The 17,507-nt window shown below is 29.1% G+C and overlaps 3 protein-coding genes across 7 annotated transcripts in view; 1 reads left to right on the plus strand and 2 right to left on the minus strand.

Moving 5' to 3' along the window:
• The first annotated feature begins 670 nt into the window (after positions 1-670).
• On the plus strand, positions 671-5,647 carry LOC136080737 (uncharacterized). Its single transcript, XM_065797766.1, has 3 exons — positions 671-1,349; positions 2,272-5,302; positions 5,451-5,647. The coding sequence occupies exon 2, from the start codon at positions 2,767-2,769 to the stop codon at positions 5,080-5,082; it is 2,316 nt and encodes a 771-aa protein (XP_065653838.1). The 5' UTR covers positions 671-1,349; positions 2,272-2,766; the 3' UTR covers positions 5,083-5,302; positions 5,451-5,647.
• A 6,572-nt stretch (positions 5,648-12,219) lies between these two features.
• On the minus strand, positions 12,220-13,321 carry LOC136080298 (uncharacterized). The gene is made up of 3 exons (XM_065796917.1): positions 13,199-13,321; positions 12,329-13,099; positions 12,220-12,225 (listed from the first exon to the last, which is right to left on the minus strand). Exons 1-3 carry the CDS (start codon positions 13,319-13,321, stop codon positions 12,220-12,222), a joined length of 900 nt encoding a protein of 299 aa, XP_065652989.1.
• A 1,931-nt stretch (positions 13,322-15,252) lies between these two features.
• The window catches only part of LOC136071930 (probable tubulin polyglutamylase ttll-15), a 50,310-nt gene continuing 48,055 nt past the window's right edge, over positions 15,253-17,507 (minus strand). For 2 of the 5 annotated variants that reach the window (XM_065797764.1, XM_065797765.1), the window contains exons 15-16: positions 16,602-16,712; positions 15,253-15,584 (exon numbers count right to left, since the gene is read on the minus strand). In XM_065797764.1, the coding sequence (XP_065653836.1) occupies positions 15,480-15,584; positions 16,602-16,712 (216 nt within the window). In that variant the 3' untranslated portion in view covers positions 15,253-15,479. Of the gene's footprint in view, positions 15,585-16,385; positions 16,482-16,601; positions 16,713-17,507 lie in introns of those variants that run through there. The other 3 variants (XR_010638622.1, XR_010638623.1, XR_010638624.1) reach the window with 3 other exon arrangements.

A 17,507-nucleotide genomic window follows, 5' to 3' on the forward strand; every position in this document is an offset into this window, starting at 1 on the left:
TATGAAAACACCAATGAAAGATATTTGAGAAAATATTTTATTTTTACTAACTTTAAGAAATATACTGTCATGTAAATCTGTTATTTGGTGATTAAGATAAGTAACTTACATAGATGGTATGAATTACAAATATCTTTGTATTTTTGAGTCTGAAATAAAAAACACCTTTAAAAAAAATCAAAGACTAAATTAGTTCAAAACTTATTGACAAGTTTAAAGTTTCATTATCAAATATTAAAAAGCTTAATAGTTTTTTTATTTTGTCTTCAATAGGCAAATGAGCTACCCTCAAACTCATAGGCTTACTTTGCTTTTCAATTGTCGTGATTTTTGTAACACACACTTTATTTAAAATAGTATGAAAATACAAAAGTAAGGCATTTCTACGACTCTAATAAGTTATTTAACTTGATCCCCTCCTCCCTCCCCTAAAAAAATAAAAAGATTTCTATCCATGTATATATTTAAATATTTCAATTCAGTATTAAACAAGCGTCAGCATACAAAAGTCAATACGAAAGCATAAAAAAAAAAGAATAGTATTTGTAAAAAATTATAAATAAATTTGTTCTCCAAACAAAACTTTGAACACGCTACAGCTGTAGCGTTTTCAAAACTTTTTTTTAACTAGGAACAAAAAAAATTTCCAGATACGGTAATTAGGGACTTCAGTCACGTGACTTTTTCCGTGTCGCAAGTTCATCATATAAATAAACGCGATTTTTTCGGCAACTTTTTAGGCTAACTATCTAATTTCAAACCAAATTGCCCGTTGTATGCCCTTGGCAAATGCTAAATAAAAATGTTGTTCTGTGAAGGTTATTCTTTGAAGTTCCTTAAAAAAGATGCCAGAAAATTTTTCAAGTCGTTTTCTTCATAGTTATGTTCATTTACACATTTTGACAAGTAAATATGCTAACTTACATTGCTTTTTTGGCATTCTAGCACCTCAAAAAAGAATATTAAGCTTATTAAATAATAGTATTTGATATTAGTTTTTATATTCATTTGCTTTTTATATCTGGACTTATCAATTTAAAAAATACACTTTTCCATCAGTTTTTCGATCTTTTACTAGACGCCATTATGGTATTCCGTTTAACCTACATAGTTATCTACATGGATATTTAGTAAGCGCTTATTAATGTGACTGATATATAATTAGTTTTTTATGTCTAGCTGTTTGAAATGCAAAATAGAGATCTGTATTTCTGGTATCAAAATTTAGAAGACAAAAGCTTAGCCAATGTGTGCACAGTTTTTAAACAACACTTTTTTTCCAATTTCCAAATTGCTATAAATGACCTTACTTTGTTTTCGAAAATAAAAAGAGTGATTCAAAAAGTTAGGTTGTAGGTACGTGTGTAAAAATTTCAAACCATTTATTTATTAAAGTTTTATATATGGTTCGAAAGAGCTTTGAATTTGTAATAAAATGGTGAAAAATTTATGAAAAAAGAATCATTACAAAAAAAGTTATGCTCTTTTAAGTAACATACCTCTAAAAATATCAAAAATACTGAATTCTCCACTGTCAAAAACCGCCCCTCCCCCTAACACTATGTAACGGAAGTGGAAATACATACCTCCACTGCGCGGAACAATAGGGCATGTGGTCATGAATATTTTTTGATGAAATTCGGCAGGCACATAGAAAATAGATGTATACAGTTGCCTTAAAAATTTTAAATATGTACCAACATGCCTTCAATATTAATGCACCTCCGGAACAGAAACAAAATTTTAAAAACGAATGAAAACCACTGGTAACTGTAAAAATAACTACAGAATTTATAACAAAAAGCAACAGTAACAATAGCAGAAACAGTTTTATAAAGTGTAACAGTAACAGTAACACTAAAAGAGGTGGAAATGGTACCTCCACTGGGTCGAAAAATACGGTATTTGGTCATGAATATTTTTTAATGAAATTTGGCAGGCACATAGAAAATAGATCTATACAGTTGACTGGAAAATTTCAAATATGTACCAACATGCCTTCGATATCAATGCAGTGCCAGAACAGGAACGAAATTTTAAATAGCAATAAAAAAACTGAAAAATTTATTACACGTAAAAAAAAACCATAATTTATTCAAGATAAAACATTCTACTTTTTTAATAAAGTCTAAGCTGGTATAAAATTCTAAAAAAAAAGACAAATAAATACATCTTTACCACACCGACTTCGAGCACGCTGTGAAAAAAAAGGTCACAAATTTTTACTTTGAAATCGGTGCCGTAAAAAGCCAGATACGCACGTACCTATAGGTTGCTCACTAAAAAAAAGAAAGAAGAATTTTTGCTTTTAAATTTTATATCACCATTATGTGAAACAAATGTTCAACCATTCTTACAATCAACGTCCTCCGAAAAAGAAAAAAATCTTGTGAAAGACCTACATCTCAAAATCAAAAATAAAACTCTAAAGCGCAAAGTTGAAGAAATCGACAGTTTTAAAAAAGTTTCTGAAAACTACTGTAACCAGTTAAATGGTATTGAAAGGGAAAAAAAACAACTTAAAACTGTAAAAACCAGAAATGGAGAGAAATTAGAATTTGTAAGACAAGCCATGCAGTGTAAAGTACTATATACAGCAACAAACAAAAGCCTCTTGAGTCTAGAAAAAAAGTTTACCACATTGAAACTACTGAAATTTGAAATTTAAACAAGAAGATTGTTTATCGAGATATAAAGTTGAAAAAACAAGAAAAAGAAATTGATGCATTAAAAGCACAATTTGAAAAACAATCTCAAACTTTAAATATGGAATTCAATAACCTTAATCAAATGCTAGAAAATAGTAATGCAAAAGTTGAAATGTTGTGTCAACAAAAAAGAAATCTCAAAAAGAAATTAAGCCGTGTGAAAAATAATTTAAGTAAAACAAAGGAAACAATTTCCTTCTTGTCAATTGAAAATCTCACTTTTTTAAAGTCAGAAGTTAAAGAACTTAGTGAAAAAGTTGAATCATTAAACAAAGAAAACATTTATTTAAATGGTCTTTTAGAATTGTTGGAAGATGAGAAAATTGTAACATTTGAAAGAGGACGTTATTCAAATGATATTCGAGAAGTTATCATGGAGCTGTTATCATTAAATGTCAGTATGAACAAGGTCAATGATGTTATTAAAATTGTTTTAAAGAAACTTGCAAAAAAAGGAATTACAAAACTTCCCTCAGTAGGTACAAGATCTAGATTTATGTCAGAAGCTTTAATTCTTGCACAGCTTCAAGTATCAGAAGAGATGTTACATAATATTGAAAAAGACACAGGAAACTGTTTACATGGAGATGGAACAACCAAATATTACAGACATTATCAAAACTTTCAGTTGACTACCAAAAGCGGTAGAATGCTATCATTTGGACTATCAGAAATGGCCTCTGGAGATGCTGCATCAATTTTGAGTTCTTTAACAGAGATGTTATATGATATTTGTGATATTCTTGACACAAAGGACAGGGAAAAAAACTTTGCAAAGTTAATTTGTTCATTCAAAACAACTACGTCAGATTTAGGTTCTGTCAATCCACTATTTAACAGTAAGTTCAAAGAAATGAGGGAGCTATTGTTACCAAAAGTTATAGAACATTGGGATAGTTTGACAATTGAACAGAAAAATGAATTTAAGGATATGTCAAACTTTTTTTGCAAGTTACATCTTTTAGCAAACTTTGCAACTGAGACAGATAAAGTACTAGATTCATTTGAAAAAATTGCTCTGAGTGATGCTCATGAAAACACTTTTGCATTTAAAAGTTTTGAATCTGGGGTTGCAAGACTGATACGCACTGCATGTAAAGCATTCCACAAACGAGGTAGTGATGAAGCTGGTGTGGCAGGATATTTCAATTCTTTTCTCAATGGAAAAGGTGAAGATAGGTGTATGTTTGCTTCTTTTTTAGGCAATAGATTTAACATTTTGTTTTATAATGGGGCTGCACTGTATTATCATTCTAAATCTATTAAAGAATTTTTGTGTCAATGGCCAAATCCTAATAATCTACTGAAGGCAGTTAAAGAAGATATATCAAATATATTATTTTTAGCTGAATCTCGTGCACTAGGTATTTTTGATAAGCTTATTACTGGTCCTCTTTGGAGACTTATTGAAGAAAAGAAAAACATTCTTAGCATGAATAAGTATTTATTTCGTTTAAAAATGAAATTATCAGATCTTTGCAAAGATGCTTCTCCAATGCTCAATGCAACACCTGTATTTGACCCAAGAGATGTTGAAATACATAAAGATAAACTTTATGAAAAACTATTTGAGGATACAGGCAATATAGAATTTGATGTCTTGGTGCAACAGTCATTAGAAATAATTTCCCATGCATTTCTAATAATACTTGAAAGACAAGCAATTGATCAGCTTCCAGGTGGTAAATATTGGAACTCAGATGATCAAATTCAAAAGGCTGCTGAAAATGTACCAACGACTAACAAAGCTTCAGAAAGTGATTTTGCAATTCTGGATCTACTTATTCGAACTAAACCAAATGCCAAAATTCAAACAATTCAAGCATATACTATGTGGTACCGAAACAAAACCTTAGCATGGCTGGATGCAAAATCAGAAGAAAAGCGTAACATTTTAATTGAAACAGCTTCTCATAGTGTTGAAAAAATGAAATTAAAGTATAAAAAGCGACAAGTAGAGTTAATTTCAAAGAAAATGTCAATGTTGAGAATAAAAAAGCAACTCAAAGCAGATGCAGAAAAGAAAGCATCACTAAAAAAAGCAAATATAGTAAATGTGCTTATTCAATTGAAATCACAAATTTGGCTAACAGTAGAAGAAGCAGAAGATAAATCTTCAAAAATTGATAAAAATACTTTAAGGAAGCAAGTTATTAGAAGTCAATTAGATTTTTATCGTTATGTAATGGGGGCAAAATGTTCATTGAAGCTGTTTTTTAAAACTAAAGTTTCTGGAAATAAACGTATTGACTTAAATTCAAGTGAGCTGATGGAGAACTTGGTAACTATCATTCGCACATGCAACTTGCCTCCACCAGAGCAAAAATCTTGCAAGACAAAAAAAGGTCCAGTTTTTACCGACTTTATTAGATGATCCAGGTAGTTTAGTTGGGCGAGTTGTTCTTCATAAAATAAAAGAAGTTGATGAAGAAGAGTATTTTTGGTGCAAAGCAGATGTTGTTAGAATAGCGGAAGTCGGGAAAAAAATCAAGCAAACATTATATGATGTTATTTATGAATCAGAAGCTGGAAGTATTTACACATTTCCACTGCTATCTGACTTTGATAAAGGAGATATGATCTTGTTATAAAAGGTATAATCACTGAAATTTTTTTTCAGTATTTATTAGTTTAAAATCTTGTGATTGTTATTTCAGATCCTACTATTTAAATGTAAACAAAGATAAATCTATTATATTTTTTTAATGATAATCGAATTTATTATTAACATTTTACTTTCAGGACCATATGAACTCTATGAAATGCTTTAAAGATAGAAAAAGCTCTTGTTTTCAAGTTATTTTTTATGGTTTCCACAGAGATTTTATTGTTTATGACCCACATATTTTCTTCACTTTCATAAGTGTATATGAGTATGTTCACTCTAATAATAAAAAAATAATAGAAAAAACTCTTGTTTTTTACAGCCTTCGCAGAAATTGTGTTTTGTTTGTCCCGATTCCCCCAAATGGGAAAACGAGCCCTAGGATTCTTAGATATTTATAGAATTTTCATAAATTTTTATGAATTTGTTCACTCTTATAGGATGAAAAGATATTATTTTTAAACAAAAGTTAATTTTTATACTTTTTAATTAGAAATTGTTACTTTTGACCCAAATTGGAATGCCCCAAATGGGGAAAAAAAGCCCTTGGATTCTTAGATATTTTTAGGATTTTCATAAATTTATGAATTTGTTCACACTTACAGTTTGAAAAGGCTCTTGTTTTTAGTTAAAGTTGATATTTATGCTTTTTACAGAGTTTTTGTTGCCCTTGGCCCATTTACCCCCAAATGGGGGAAACGAGCCCTGGGGTTCCAATATAGTTTCTAGATTTTCATAAATTTGTATTAATTAGTTGACTCTGACAATTAAAAAAGCTCTTTTTCCTTAACTAAAGTTAATTTTTATTACTTTTACCGTGATTTTATAGCTCTTGACCCATATGCCCCAAAAGGGAAAAACAACCCCTGCTTCAACTATATCACAAAAAAAATTTGTATAATTGAATACATTGATTCCTTTAATTAAAAAAAAAATAGAATGAGTATACTTAATTAATTCTGGTCAACTGTTAGTCTTTTCGTCGATGTCAATTGAAAAGTAATTAAATTTTTAATTTCGGTGCCATAAATCCTTAAGAAAAACTTCTCAAATATCGACCCGAAACAGGCATTATTGGGCAGTACATAAATCGTCATAACTCGGGAACCAATTATCCAAATTTAAAAAATGAACTCATTTTGAAATCGTCTACATTTTTCACATATTTTGGTAATAATTATAGCTAAAGATAATAAAGATATTAAAATCATGTGAAGTGCCTACGGTAATAGTACTAAAGGTAATGGTACAAAAACATTTCTACTATTGCCGTATCTTAATTTACTTTTTACAACTTAATACAACTTTTAATAAAAGTTGTCATATTGCAATGTTTAAAAAAATTAAGAAAGAAAAACAACATTTTAACAAAAACTTGCGCCATTTGCAATAAACAGTTACTAGCAGAAAGGACCCATAAAACGAATTATATAAAGTCTTAGTGCTTCATCCAACCATATATTTATTATAACTGGTCATCATCATTATCTAACGCAGATATTTGTTAAAATAATAGTTACATGGTCATATATTTAACTCATGCATTTCAACGATGAGAAATGTAAAGTAATGCATGTTGGCTACGCATATAACAAGTCAACGCACGAATACTCAATGGCAAACGATCGACGGCACGCTTTATTCACTCAAAAAATCTGGAGTTGAACAAAACCTTGGTTTGTTGGTCTCCAATGATTATAAAATCCCGCAAAAATATTTAAATAGCATAGTCAAATATATCCTAAGAAGACATAACAATAAACTTTTTTTATTTAGGTGCCCCAAGAAGTCTTTACAGTCTTATCACAGAACAACGCGGATGAGTATTTAGTTGGAAGTTCACGCTCTATCGATTAACGCTTTCAAGGACAGTAATACAAAGTAACTTTTACAGATTCAATTGCTTTTTTGTCAGCAGCGTTGGTGTTAGCGTCATATTCGTCAGCATAGAGAGGCCTGGTGTAGCACTTTTTTTTATCAAGTTATAAATAAATTTATTGTATGTGTTTTTTGATCACTGAATTATAATAAAATTATAAGATAAAATTTAAAAGTTGCATTCATTTGAAAAATTATTTAAAAGAATTCTTTGAAATTCAAATTTCTAATAGCATTTAGTCCCAACCCTTACGTAAAACAAAAAAGTTATACTCATAATACATAAGTTTTATTTTACGTTTCATTTTTACCTAGTATCCAATTAAAACACTCGTGTTCCAGTCTGTGCAAGAAAAACTACTTTTAGTGGTTGTAAAACACTAAGAGTTAAATATTCACTCTCTTACAAAAAAATTTTTTCTAATGTTTATAAATATCCCAGTACTGAAGAAGTCAACACTAAAAACACAACGTATTTTTAGTGTTTTTTTAGAGTATTTGTGTAACAAAACCTCTCAAAAAACCAAGTAAGCATAAAATATCAAGGTAAATCAAAAAATCAATTTAGCATAAAAATTTTCAAATTAGATAACTGCCTCGTTAGATTACGTCATAGAATTACGTCTTTTTCCTCTTGTCACATCTTTATTCAGAAGGCGGCGTCTTTGTTTAAATTTTGACGTTTGTTATACCAGCTGTTGTTATCATATTGTTCATTTTTGAAAAATTAAACTTCTAATTATAGTAGAGGAAGGTATGACCTATACTTTTTAATAAAATTACATTAAATTTCTGTAGTTATTGTGCACAATATAAAGCGCCCCTCTGCGCGCATCACTGGTGATTTAGTTGTGGTTCAATACTTATCATAAGTGGTAATTAAGTACTTACAAATTATACATATGTTTCAGGATGCTCAATACAAATTACAATAATCCAAATATATAAGAGCTGAGTGCAAAGAAAGAGTGTAACTGCAAAAGAGAAGAGAGTTCAGCGCATGCCGCATTAGTTTAAATACTACAAATTCGCGGGCATGCACAAGAAGCTAATCTGGCTGTAGCGTAATCGAACTTACGCAACAATTACCATGCTGACTCCTTACCGAATTAAAAAACAGAACATTGAACATTAAAAAAAATCTATAGGTGTATATTTACATATTTCGAACATGAGTTATTCCTATTTCTATAGATGTACCGTTTTTATACGATATTTTTTGTTACGATCTTATTTGCATTCTTTTTTGTTCACACTTCTTTTTCATGATTTTATCCACATTTCTTTTGGGGTTGTTGCCACAAGCTAAAAACAGTCATATTTAATACATTTAAAAAACTCAGTTGTTTCATTTTTAAGGAGTCTGGTGACGCAAAATAGATTTGTCGCGTTAGCAAATATTATGCCAATTAATAAAAAAGAACATGAAAAATAATATCAAAAATAGGCCTAGAAATAAGCCACTTACCTGAAACCCTATAAGTAGTTGTAACACTAATCTATAAAAGACTTACATTACTTTTTTCCAAGTTGTTAAGGTGCTCCAAGAAGACTTAGTTGGCGTTGCCAAAGAGCACTGCAAAAGAGCATTTAATAAGAAAGTTTAGGTCGTTTTTCTTATGTTGTCTTAAATCCATCTTAAATCTTCTTCTAAGTTGCTTTAACAGTTGCTCAAAAGTTATTTTTTTTTATACATTTATTTGTATTGAATATTTAGATACTTTAAGAAAACTTAATGGTCTTATCACTGTGTACCGCGGAATAGCATTTAAGCAGGAATTTCACACTTTCTTCCTTAATAAAAATACATATATGACCAAAACTAGCTGTGAACCACGGATCTTCAGCTTTAAGGGCAGAACTCTAACTACTTCACCACGGCTACACAAAAATCTTTTTTATTAGTCAAGTTCGAAATGAATCTTTTGCCAAATTCGAAATGATTTTTTTTTTGTTCTTTATTACAATATTTATGATACAGATACAAATAATGTAAAAAAAGAAAAGTTAACAAGTCAAGATATCGTTAAGAAATAAAGAATAAAAATAAATATAAAGAACGCGAATACTCAAAGAGGACCATCAGGTCTTGTCACAAAGAAACCACTATTGAATAAATTAGAAAGTTTTTTCTAATTTATTCAATGGTGTTTACGGCTTGCATCAATCAAATTACTGTGTCTCCCGAATATAATCAATATAATCTCATTTCCAGACTGAATATAATACATTTCCAAATTGTTCAAAAGGTTGTGCAAAAGGACCTAGATAGCTATACGATTGTTATCGCTGTGTGTAAAGCCAAATTACCAAATTTCCGTTTACGCTTCTGACGACAAAAACGCCACTGCCAAAGGATAGTTCACCTCCAAACGTAGCCTACATACATATATTGGCAGATACGCATACATCCATTCTTTTTTATTTTCTTTTTCTTATATATATATATTTTTAATATCTTTGTCTTTTTTTTTAATATTATTATTATTTTTTTCAATGTTTTTATTCTTGTTATTTATTTATTTTTGTTCCATTTCTTTTTATTACAAAATTAAATTTGATAATAATAGTAAATAAAGTTCGTAATATAATATTATAAGTAAAAATAAAAATAAACACACAATATTATAAAAGAAGGGTTCAAAAACTTAAAACTAAAGCATGTTAAATAATCCACTAAAATTGCTTGTCAATAAAAAATAAATAAATAAAAATACATTAATTATTGCATATACTAATATAGATAAGGGATTTTCAAAAATTTAAAAGTAGATTAGTATATTTTCAGTTGAAAAAATGAGTTTTTTAAGATTTTGTTTAAAAGAATCAAAACTACATTCTCGAGAAAAATCTTAAGAAATATTTAGAACTATACTATTCCATAAAACTGGTCCGCAAAATGAAATAAAAATTTTCCAAAATTAGTTTGTGAAAATGCTTGTCGAATTAAATTATCGTTCCTTAAAATATATTTATTTTATCTCTTTGTAAATACAAGTTACGAAAAGAAACGAGTGATAGGTGGATCTTGCATTTATACATAAAGCGTGAACACGAAATAAATGTGAAAGAATAAGCGCACGTCATTTTTTTCAGTAGTTGTATTAAAATCTTTTTAATTGTTTTGTATTTTGTTTACAACGTGTTGTGGTTTCAAAAAAATATGTTAGTTTTTGGATTTAACTTGAAATTAGTTTTAAAAATGACAAAAGAAGAAGACGTAAGAGAAAAAATTATGCACAAATATTTACAAAATTCTAATAGTAGCTACAATTTGATAGCAAAATTGTTGCAAATACTTCCATACACCGTTAGTCGTGTTATTCAACGTTTTTCTCAAACAAAATCGATCAAATGCAATTCTGGTAATGGAAGAAAGGAAGGTTTTAAAGATATAAAACTAGTTAGAAAACTGGTTAACAGTTCTAACAATAACCCAAGCCTTTCACTAAGGGAACGCGCAAAAATATATGGATTTTCTCATAGTTTTGTTGCAAAAGTTAGAAACAAACATGGTTTTTATTCTTTCAAAGCACAAAAAGTGCCCAACCGTTCTGAAACTCAACAAAAAAGTGCAAGAACCCGCAGCAGAAAGTTGTATGATAATTTTATTTCTAAAAATTTCTGTATTATTGAAGAAAACGAAACTTATATCAAGTATGATCATTAACAAATTCCTGGTGCTGTTTATTATATTGTCAAATATAGAGGAAAAGCAGATAAGAAGTTTAAATAAACAAAACTTGACAACTTCGCTAATAAAGCTTTGATCTGGCAAGTTATTTGCAGTTGTGGCAAAAAATCAGCACCTTATATTTCTCAGTCCACACTTTCTGATCAAATATATGTTAAAGAATGTTTATAAAAACGTCTTTTACCTCTCATTAAATCAAACAATAACAAACCTGTGTTCTGACCAGATTTAGCTTCAATTCATTATTGTAAACTAGCTATGGAATAGTATAAAAAGAATAATGTGAAGTTTGTGCCTTAAACAGAAAATCCTCCAAACTGTCCAGAATTGAGAGTTATTGAAAAGTACTGGGCTATCATTAAAAGAAAAATGAAAAAAAAAAAAAGCTTTGCAGAAACATAAAAGATATTAAAATATCGTTTAAAAAAGCATCAAATAGTTTTGATTCTTATTCTTTGCGCAAGCTTATGGGTATGGGAGAACAGGGTGAGATGGGACAAAAAAATTTGCTTGCGTGCTGCGCTTTAAATTTTCCAAAAAAAACCATACAAGTCGGTTTAAAACTATAGTCCAATGAATTGTCATGTTAAATTATTGCAAAACCCATTATTTAACCATCAAATTAAGTTCAAAGGCTTGGTTTTTTAAAGTGACATTTTTTGTCCCAAGTCACCCCGTGTTGGGGTGAAATGGGACAATGGTTGGGGTGAAATGGGACAAAAATAGAAACAAATAATTTTAAGCATTATTTTATTGTTTATTCTACTCTTTATAAAACATAACAATACACAAAATTTATTTATGTTTAACAAAAATAAAATACCATTCTAAATGCATTTGTGACTTTGTTCAACAGGTTGCTTGATGTTTAAATTGAGTCAAAATTACGTTGATGTCTGAGGGGGTAACTTTTTTTCTTTTTCTTATCTTTATCTTCTTTTTTTCTTTTACATTCAGATAAACTTTCAAGTAGTTCATTTCTTGTTGGTGTGTCAGTCAATACCAATGACTTAGAACATTTTTTTTTTGCTCTTTTTCTCTTTGCCACCCTTTCACCCGCTTTTGGAAATGGCCTTATATCTTCTGCTGTCCAATGGTAGGCAGAAGTGCTGATTTGCTGTTTCTTTTTATTAATAACTTCAGATACAATACACAGTGATGTGGGGATTGTTCGTTTGTCGAACAATCCCCACATCACTGTGTATTGTATCTGAAGAACATGTCATAAGAACATAAAAAGTCGACATCACTGAAAACATATGGATCGTACGGAAAAATGCCAGCTGCTTTAAAACCATTTTGAATGTTTTGGGAAGTAAAGACTCTCGTATAAACTATTCCTAAATTTTCAGAAATGTCATATATTGTCATAGGAGTATTTGGATGTGCCTTTAACCATGAATCACATGCTGAATTGTAAAATTTCTTTAATGGCCCAAATACTGATCTGTCAAGTGGTTGGAGTTTGTGGCTGCAATGGGGTGGCAATGTCAAGAGCACAACATTGCTTTCCTTAGCTTTATCCATCAGTTCAATCGATATATGAGTTTTGTGGTTGTCCATTATTAAAAGTAATGGATGATCCTTGCTAGGATGTCCATACTCCACAAAATGATCAAACCACTTCAAAAAAATTTCTATATTTATCCATCCACTAGGATTAGCATCACCTTTTGTACCTGTTGGTGCACCTTTAAGCATATGGCTACGAAAGTGGACACGAGGAAATATCAAAAACGGTGGAATAAAATTTCCAAGGCCATTATTGCAACCCACCATTGTAATTAGGGTTCCCCTTTCAGCAGAAGTTACCTGTCCTACTTGCTTTACTCCTTTACCAGCAATCACTTTCACTGGCTTATGAACAGTTGTCAGACCTGTTTCATCAATATTGTAAATGCAATCAGCAGAAAAGTTATAGCGCTTCTGCACACTGTCAAGGTTTTTGAAGAAAGTATCTACATTTGTGCGATTGAAACTAGTTGTTCGACTGAGGCTGGTAGCTTCTGGCGTATGAATAGATAATTTTGTACGATTTAAGAATAAATAAAACCATTCAGTTCTAGCTGTTTCACTCTTTTTCCAGTTTTCTGGCACTTTAATGTTATTTTTAATTGCATATTGATATGCAAATTGCTTTGTTTCTCTAACACCAAGTCCATAATGCATATTAGATGCTTGACAAAGATATATTGAAAGTTCATCTTCTTGTGTCTTATTAAAAATATATTTATGTTGTTCATCAAAGTATAAGTTATTGTAAGAAGTTTCTTTATTAACCTTTATTTTCCGCTATAAACTTGATTTTGAAACTGTATACTCTTGAGCAGCTGCTCGTAGTGGTAAACTGCCAGATTCGACAGCCATCACAGCAGCTTTTATTGTATGAGCATCAGGCTTTAACCGACTTGTCACTCGTTTGTACTTTCTTGGCATATGAAAAATTATTACTCATATTACTCACTCCATTATTAAAAAAAATTATGCTTTTTTTAATTGCATAAACCAAAATCCAGATTAGGCTAAAAATTTTAAATTTATTTTAATGAAAATAAAATAGTATCACAACCCTATAAAACTTATAATGTGATTAAATTTATAAAGGCTAATAGTGAAGAACTTTATTTAAACTGAATTTAAAATACAAAAATGATTAGCATTAAAACAATACTTACTGTGAAAGATGCCTTCAGGACAAAGTAACAAATAAATCCAATATAATTATTATTATTTTCTATGACAAAAAACACTTTACTATAAAGTAAACATTGAAATCTTATCATAAACATAAACATAATTTTCTGTCCACTTGCTTTTTTAAATATTGATTATAAAATATTGATTATAAAAGTTAAGTACAGTAAATTAAAAAAATGATAAAATTGAACAGTGTCCCATTTCACCCCAATTCTCCTGTCCCAAGTCACCCCATCACTAGTAGGTGTGAGAAAACCTTTATTTTATATAGTTCTCGTAGCCATATGTTGATCATATTTCTTCAGTAGTTAAATAAAACAATAGTGAATAATTAAAAACCATAAACATAAAAATATATGCAAACAACACATAAATATTTAATATTAATGATGTCTTCAAAATCCAGGAAAATTGTTAGATTTTTACATATTCGCAAATAATCCAAAAAAAAAATACTTCTGAAACTTAAAAAACACAATAATATGAAGAAGCTATTGCAAACTTATAACATATCTAAAAAACTTTTGCTTTGCAAAAAATAATTGAAATAAGGTATATTTATCAAGAACATTTCTTTTTTTGTATAAAATACCTATACTCTTTGAAATTTTACTGCACAAGTTAGCGATGTGACTTTTCCATGTAAGATTTTCATCGATATATACACCTAAAAATCTTGTCACTAGAACTCTTTTAATAATTATGTTATCGATAAAAAGAAAAGGTAAGTTGCTAGGCAGCAAATGGTTAATTATATAAGACTTGCTTTTTAAACGTCGAGATCTGAAAGATCAGTAGTTTTATCAGTAAAATTATTTACTTAAAATAATGCTGAATGTTGATAACTCTTAAATGATGAACTAAAATTTAGTCCCTATCATTTAAGAGTTAGGAATAGAAAAGAACAATGAAAATAATACATCTAATTTATTTTTTTCATGATGAATGATTCCAATGAAATATGACAATATGTCGTCAAACCATGCATATTTTGGCTTGATAATTAGCACTATTTGTTTGAGAATGAGTTTTTAAATGATAGGAACTAAATGCATTTGTTTTCTCAATGTAAGAAATGAACTATTGTTAGTTATTTTATAAGCGGGAAAAAAAAGAGAGGATGCAGCATTTTTTAATGTTTAAGATTTTAATCTAACTTCAAGACATGAAAGCAAACTCAAACATTTACATGTTTACAAAAATGCGATGATTGGAGCCTGGAAATAAAAAAAGTCTCCAAGTTTGCGATCCCCTGTCCCAAACGTGAGAGCAACAAGTCGATAAAATATATTTTAACTAAATTAATTTTCATTTCAAAGAAACTTTCAAAAATTATGACCACGTAAAGTTTGATCCCCCTCAATTTGAGTAAGTATAAACATTGATGTTCGGAGTTTGCTCCATATCTGGAAGTTACAGTTTTAATGCTGGAACCCCAGCATTGGATGGAGCGATGGATGCTATATGTGTGGAAGTTATCTCAAACACAAAAAAAAAAAAAAAAATGCTGGATCGCCTCTACTGTATGTTGGGCCAACCGTTGGCCAACATAGTTGACAATTATACAGCTAATATTAAGGTTAAATTTTAAGGTAAAATTTTTTTTCTAATCCGTTAAGCTATTGAATTTTTCATTCATCTTGGGTAGTTAAACAATAAAGAAAAAAAAATTAAAAATGTCATATTAAATATAATTAATGTAATATAAATACTAGAATAAAATTACAAAAATGCAATTTTAAAAAATCTATTTTTTTTTTCAGTACAAAAAAATAAAGGGAAAAAAAAAGAAGCGACGGCACAAAAACATTTGATACTTTCGAACCTTTAGTTAACGTTTGTTAGATACCAAAGGAAACAAACTTTTAGTTTTATTTGAATTAATTAGATAACTCAATTAAAAACACCAATAATCGTTTCGTGCACATTTTTCTTTGAACCATTGAAACAAGATTTGATTTGATTCGCTCAATTGAAACTCATTTTGAACCATGCTTGCATTCTAAAGATAAAAACAAGGGTTAGCATTTCATAAAAAAGAATTCATAAAGTTTACCATAAAACTTGTGAACTAAAGTCTTACTTGTAAACTTAAGTCTTACTAAAAGCATGAAACACTTCCTTGCCACTCACAATCAGAGTTATCAAGTGGGATAAAAGCCCTGGGGCAAAAATTATTTGATTTTATTGGTGGTCTAGTGTCTAGAGCATTCACAATCGCTGGGCGATGCGAGCAATTTTAAATGAATAATCACAATATATTTTACGAGCTTTATGGTCTACTGTGTTTATATATTTTACGAGCTTAATTGTCTACTGTGGTTATATATTTTACGAGCTTTATTGTCTACTGTGGTTATATATTTTACGAGCATAATTGTCGACTGTGTTTATAGACATTTAAATTAGAAATCTGTTAACAATCTTTTTTATTAGTATTACTCAATAATAGCTTCTATCACAATAACTTCATCATCACTAAATTTGGACAACGACGGTTATGATTGGACAACGATGAAATTTTTAAAATATGTAGAACGTGTTGATTCTTAACTTAGAAAAAAATGAAACAATATCTTTACAAGAATGAAATATGTTTGAAACCAAGTTTAACATCATATAAATAATTTTATTTTGAATACGAATTTCTATAGCAATTTTCCACACTTGTAACGTTTAAACTAATAAACAAATAAAATTACAAACGTTTACAAAACACATAAATTAAACATAAAATTAATTAACGCTTACATAATGCATAAATGAATGAACGTTTATAAAATGCATAAATTAATAAACGTACAAATTAATATACTTATTCTAGAACCATTGTGATTAGACAAATTGTTTAAACTGTAATGTCATGCTTTGAGAACATCTTGTAAAATACTGTCTAATTCTAACAACATCAAAAATATATAAAACAAATATATTGACACATATTAAAATATAAGTCACCATATGGTTATATAAGATCAGGTAACTTTGAAATAACTGCAAAATGTTGAAAGTAACATACCAAAACAGTTGGCCAGACACGTGCGAAACCACCTTTGTTGTTGTGTTCTCGAAACGCCTTTTTCAAAAACATTCGCATGTCTTCAGATAAACAATGATGACATAAACGACACTAAAAAAAACATTTTTTTATAACATATAACAAAGTATTCATATTGATAAAAAAAAATGTATATAAAAAACCCATGTTTTTTAGCATATTTAATAAAAAAATACGCTAAAAATCAAATAATTAGCTTATTTATTATTTTATATATTATATTGTTGTATATTAATAGCAACATATTGTTATATTAATGTATATATATACGCAACCCTCAGAATTAGAAAAAAATACAACTATTTTTGTTCGGCATTAGGCATTACAAAATTCTCAGCACAAAGGTTTCAGCGTAACAACATAGAAACAAGGTCAGAAATTTTTTCCGACCTCAGACACTTTTAGGTCGGCAATTATGTATTCATGTATGTATGTATGTATGTATGTATGTATGTATGTATGTATGTATGTATGTATGTATAAATGCATGTATGTATGTACATTGAATTTACAGTAGCGTACAAAAGTTTATAAACAGATAAATTTCTGAAGTTTTTTTCACGAATGAATGAAAAAAATGAATGAAATTTCTAGCATATGCTCTTCTAATGTATACTACACAGCATAATTAATTTAAAAAAAATGATAACTTGTAAAGAACGGCGGAAATTAAAATCTTATAGAAGACATAATCGTGCAAAAGTTTAGAAACAGCGCCATAAAAAAAAAAAAATTCATTTAAAAAACATATTTTTAAATGAAATTATACATAATATATTTACATAATTACAGAAAATCATTTTGTAACTTAAATTTAAAAATAATAGGAAAGCCAAAGGAACTGTCACCAGAAAAGAAAAATTTAAA

The sequence above is a fragment of the Hydra vulgaris genome, chromosome 05 (genome assembly GCF_038396675.1).
Source record: "Hydra vulgaris chromosome 05, alternate assembly HydraT2T_AEP".
In the NCBI taxonomy this organism is placed as follows: domain Eukaryota; kingdom Metazoa; phylum Cnidaria; class Hydrozoa; order Anthoathecata; family Hydridae; genus Hydra; species Hydra vulgaris.

What these genes read in the sequence shown, in the direction of transcription:
- LOC136080737 (XM_065797766.1), top strand. Translation starts at nt 2,767, where the DNA reads ATGGAATTCAATAACCTTAATCAAATGCTAGAAAATAGTAATGCAAAA.
- LOC136080298 (XM_065796917.1), bottom strand. Translation starts at nt 13,321, where the DNA reads ATGCCAAGAAAGTACAAACGAGTGACAAGTCGGTTAAAGCCTGATGCT. An exon ending in CAGCTGCTCAAGAGTATACA is followed by an intron (nt 13,100 to 13,198) that starts GTTTCAAAATCA and finishes ATTTTTAATAAG; the next exon opens with ACACAAGAAGATGAACTTTC.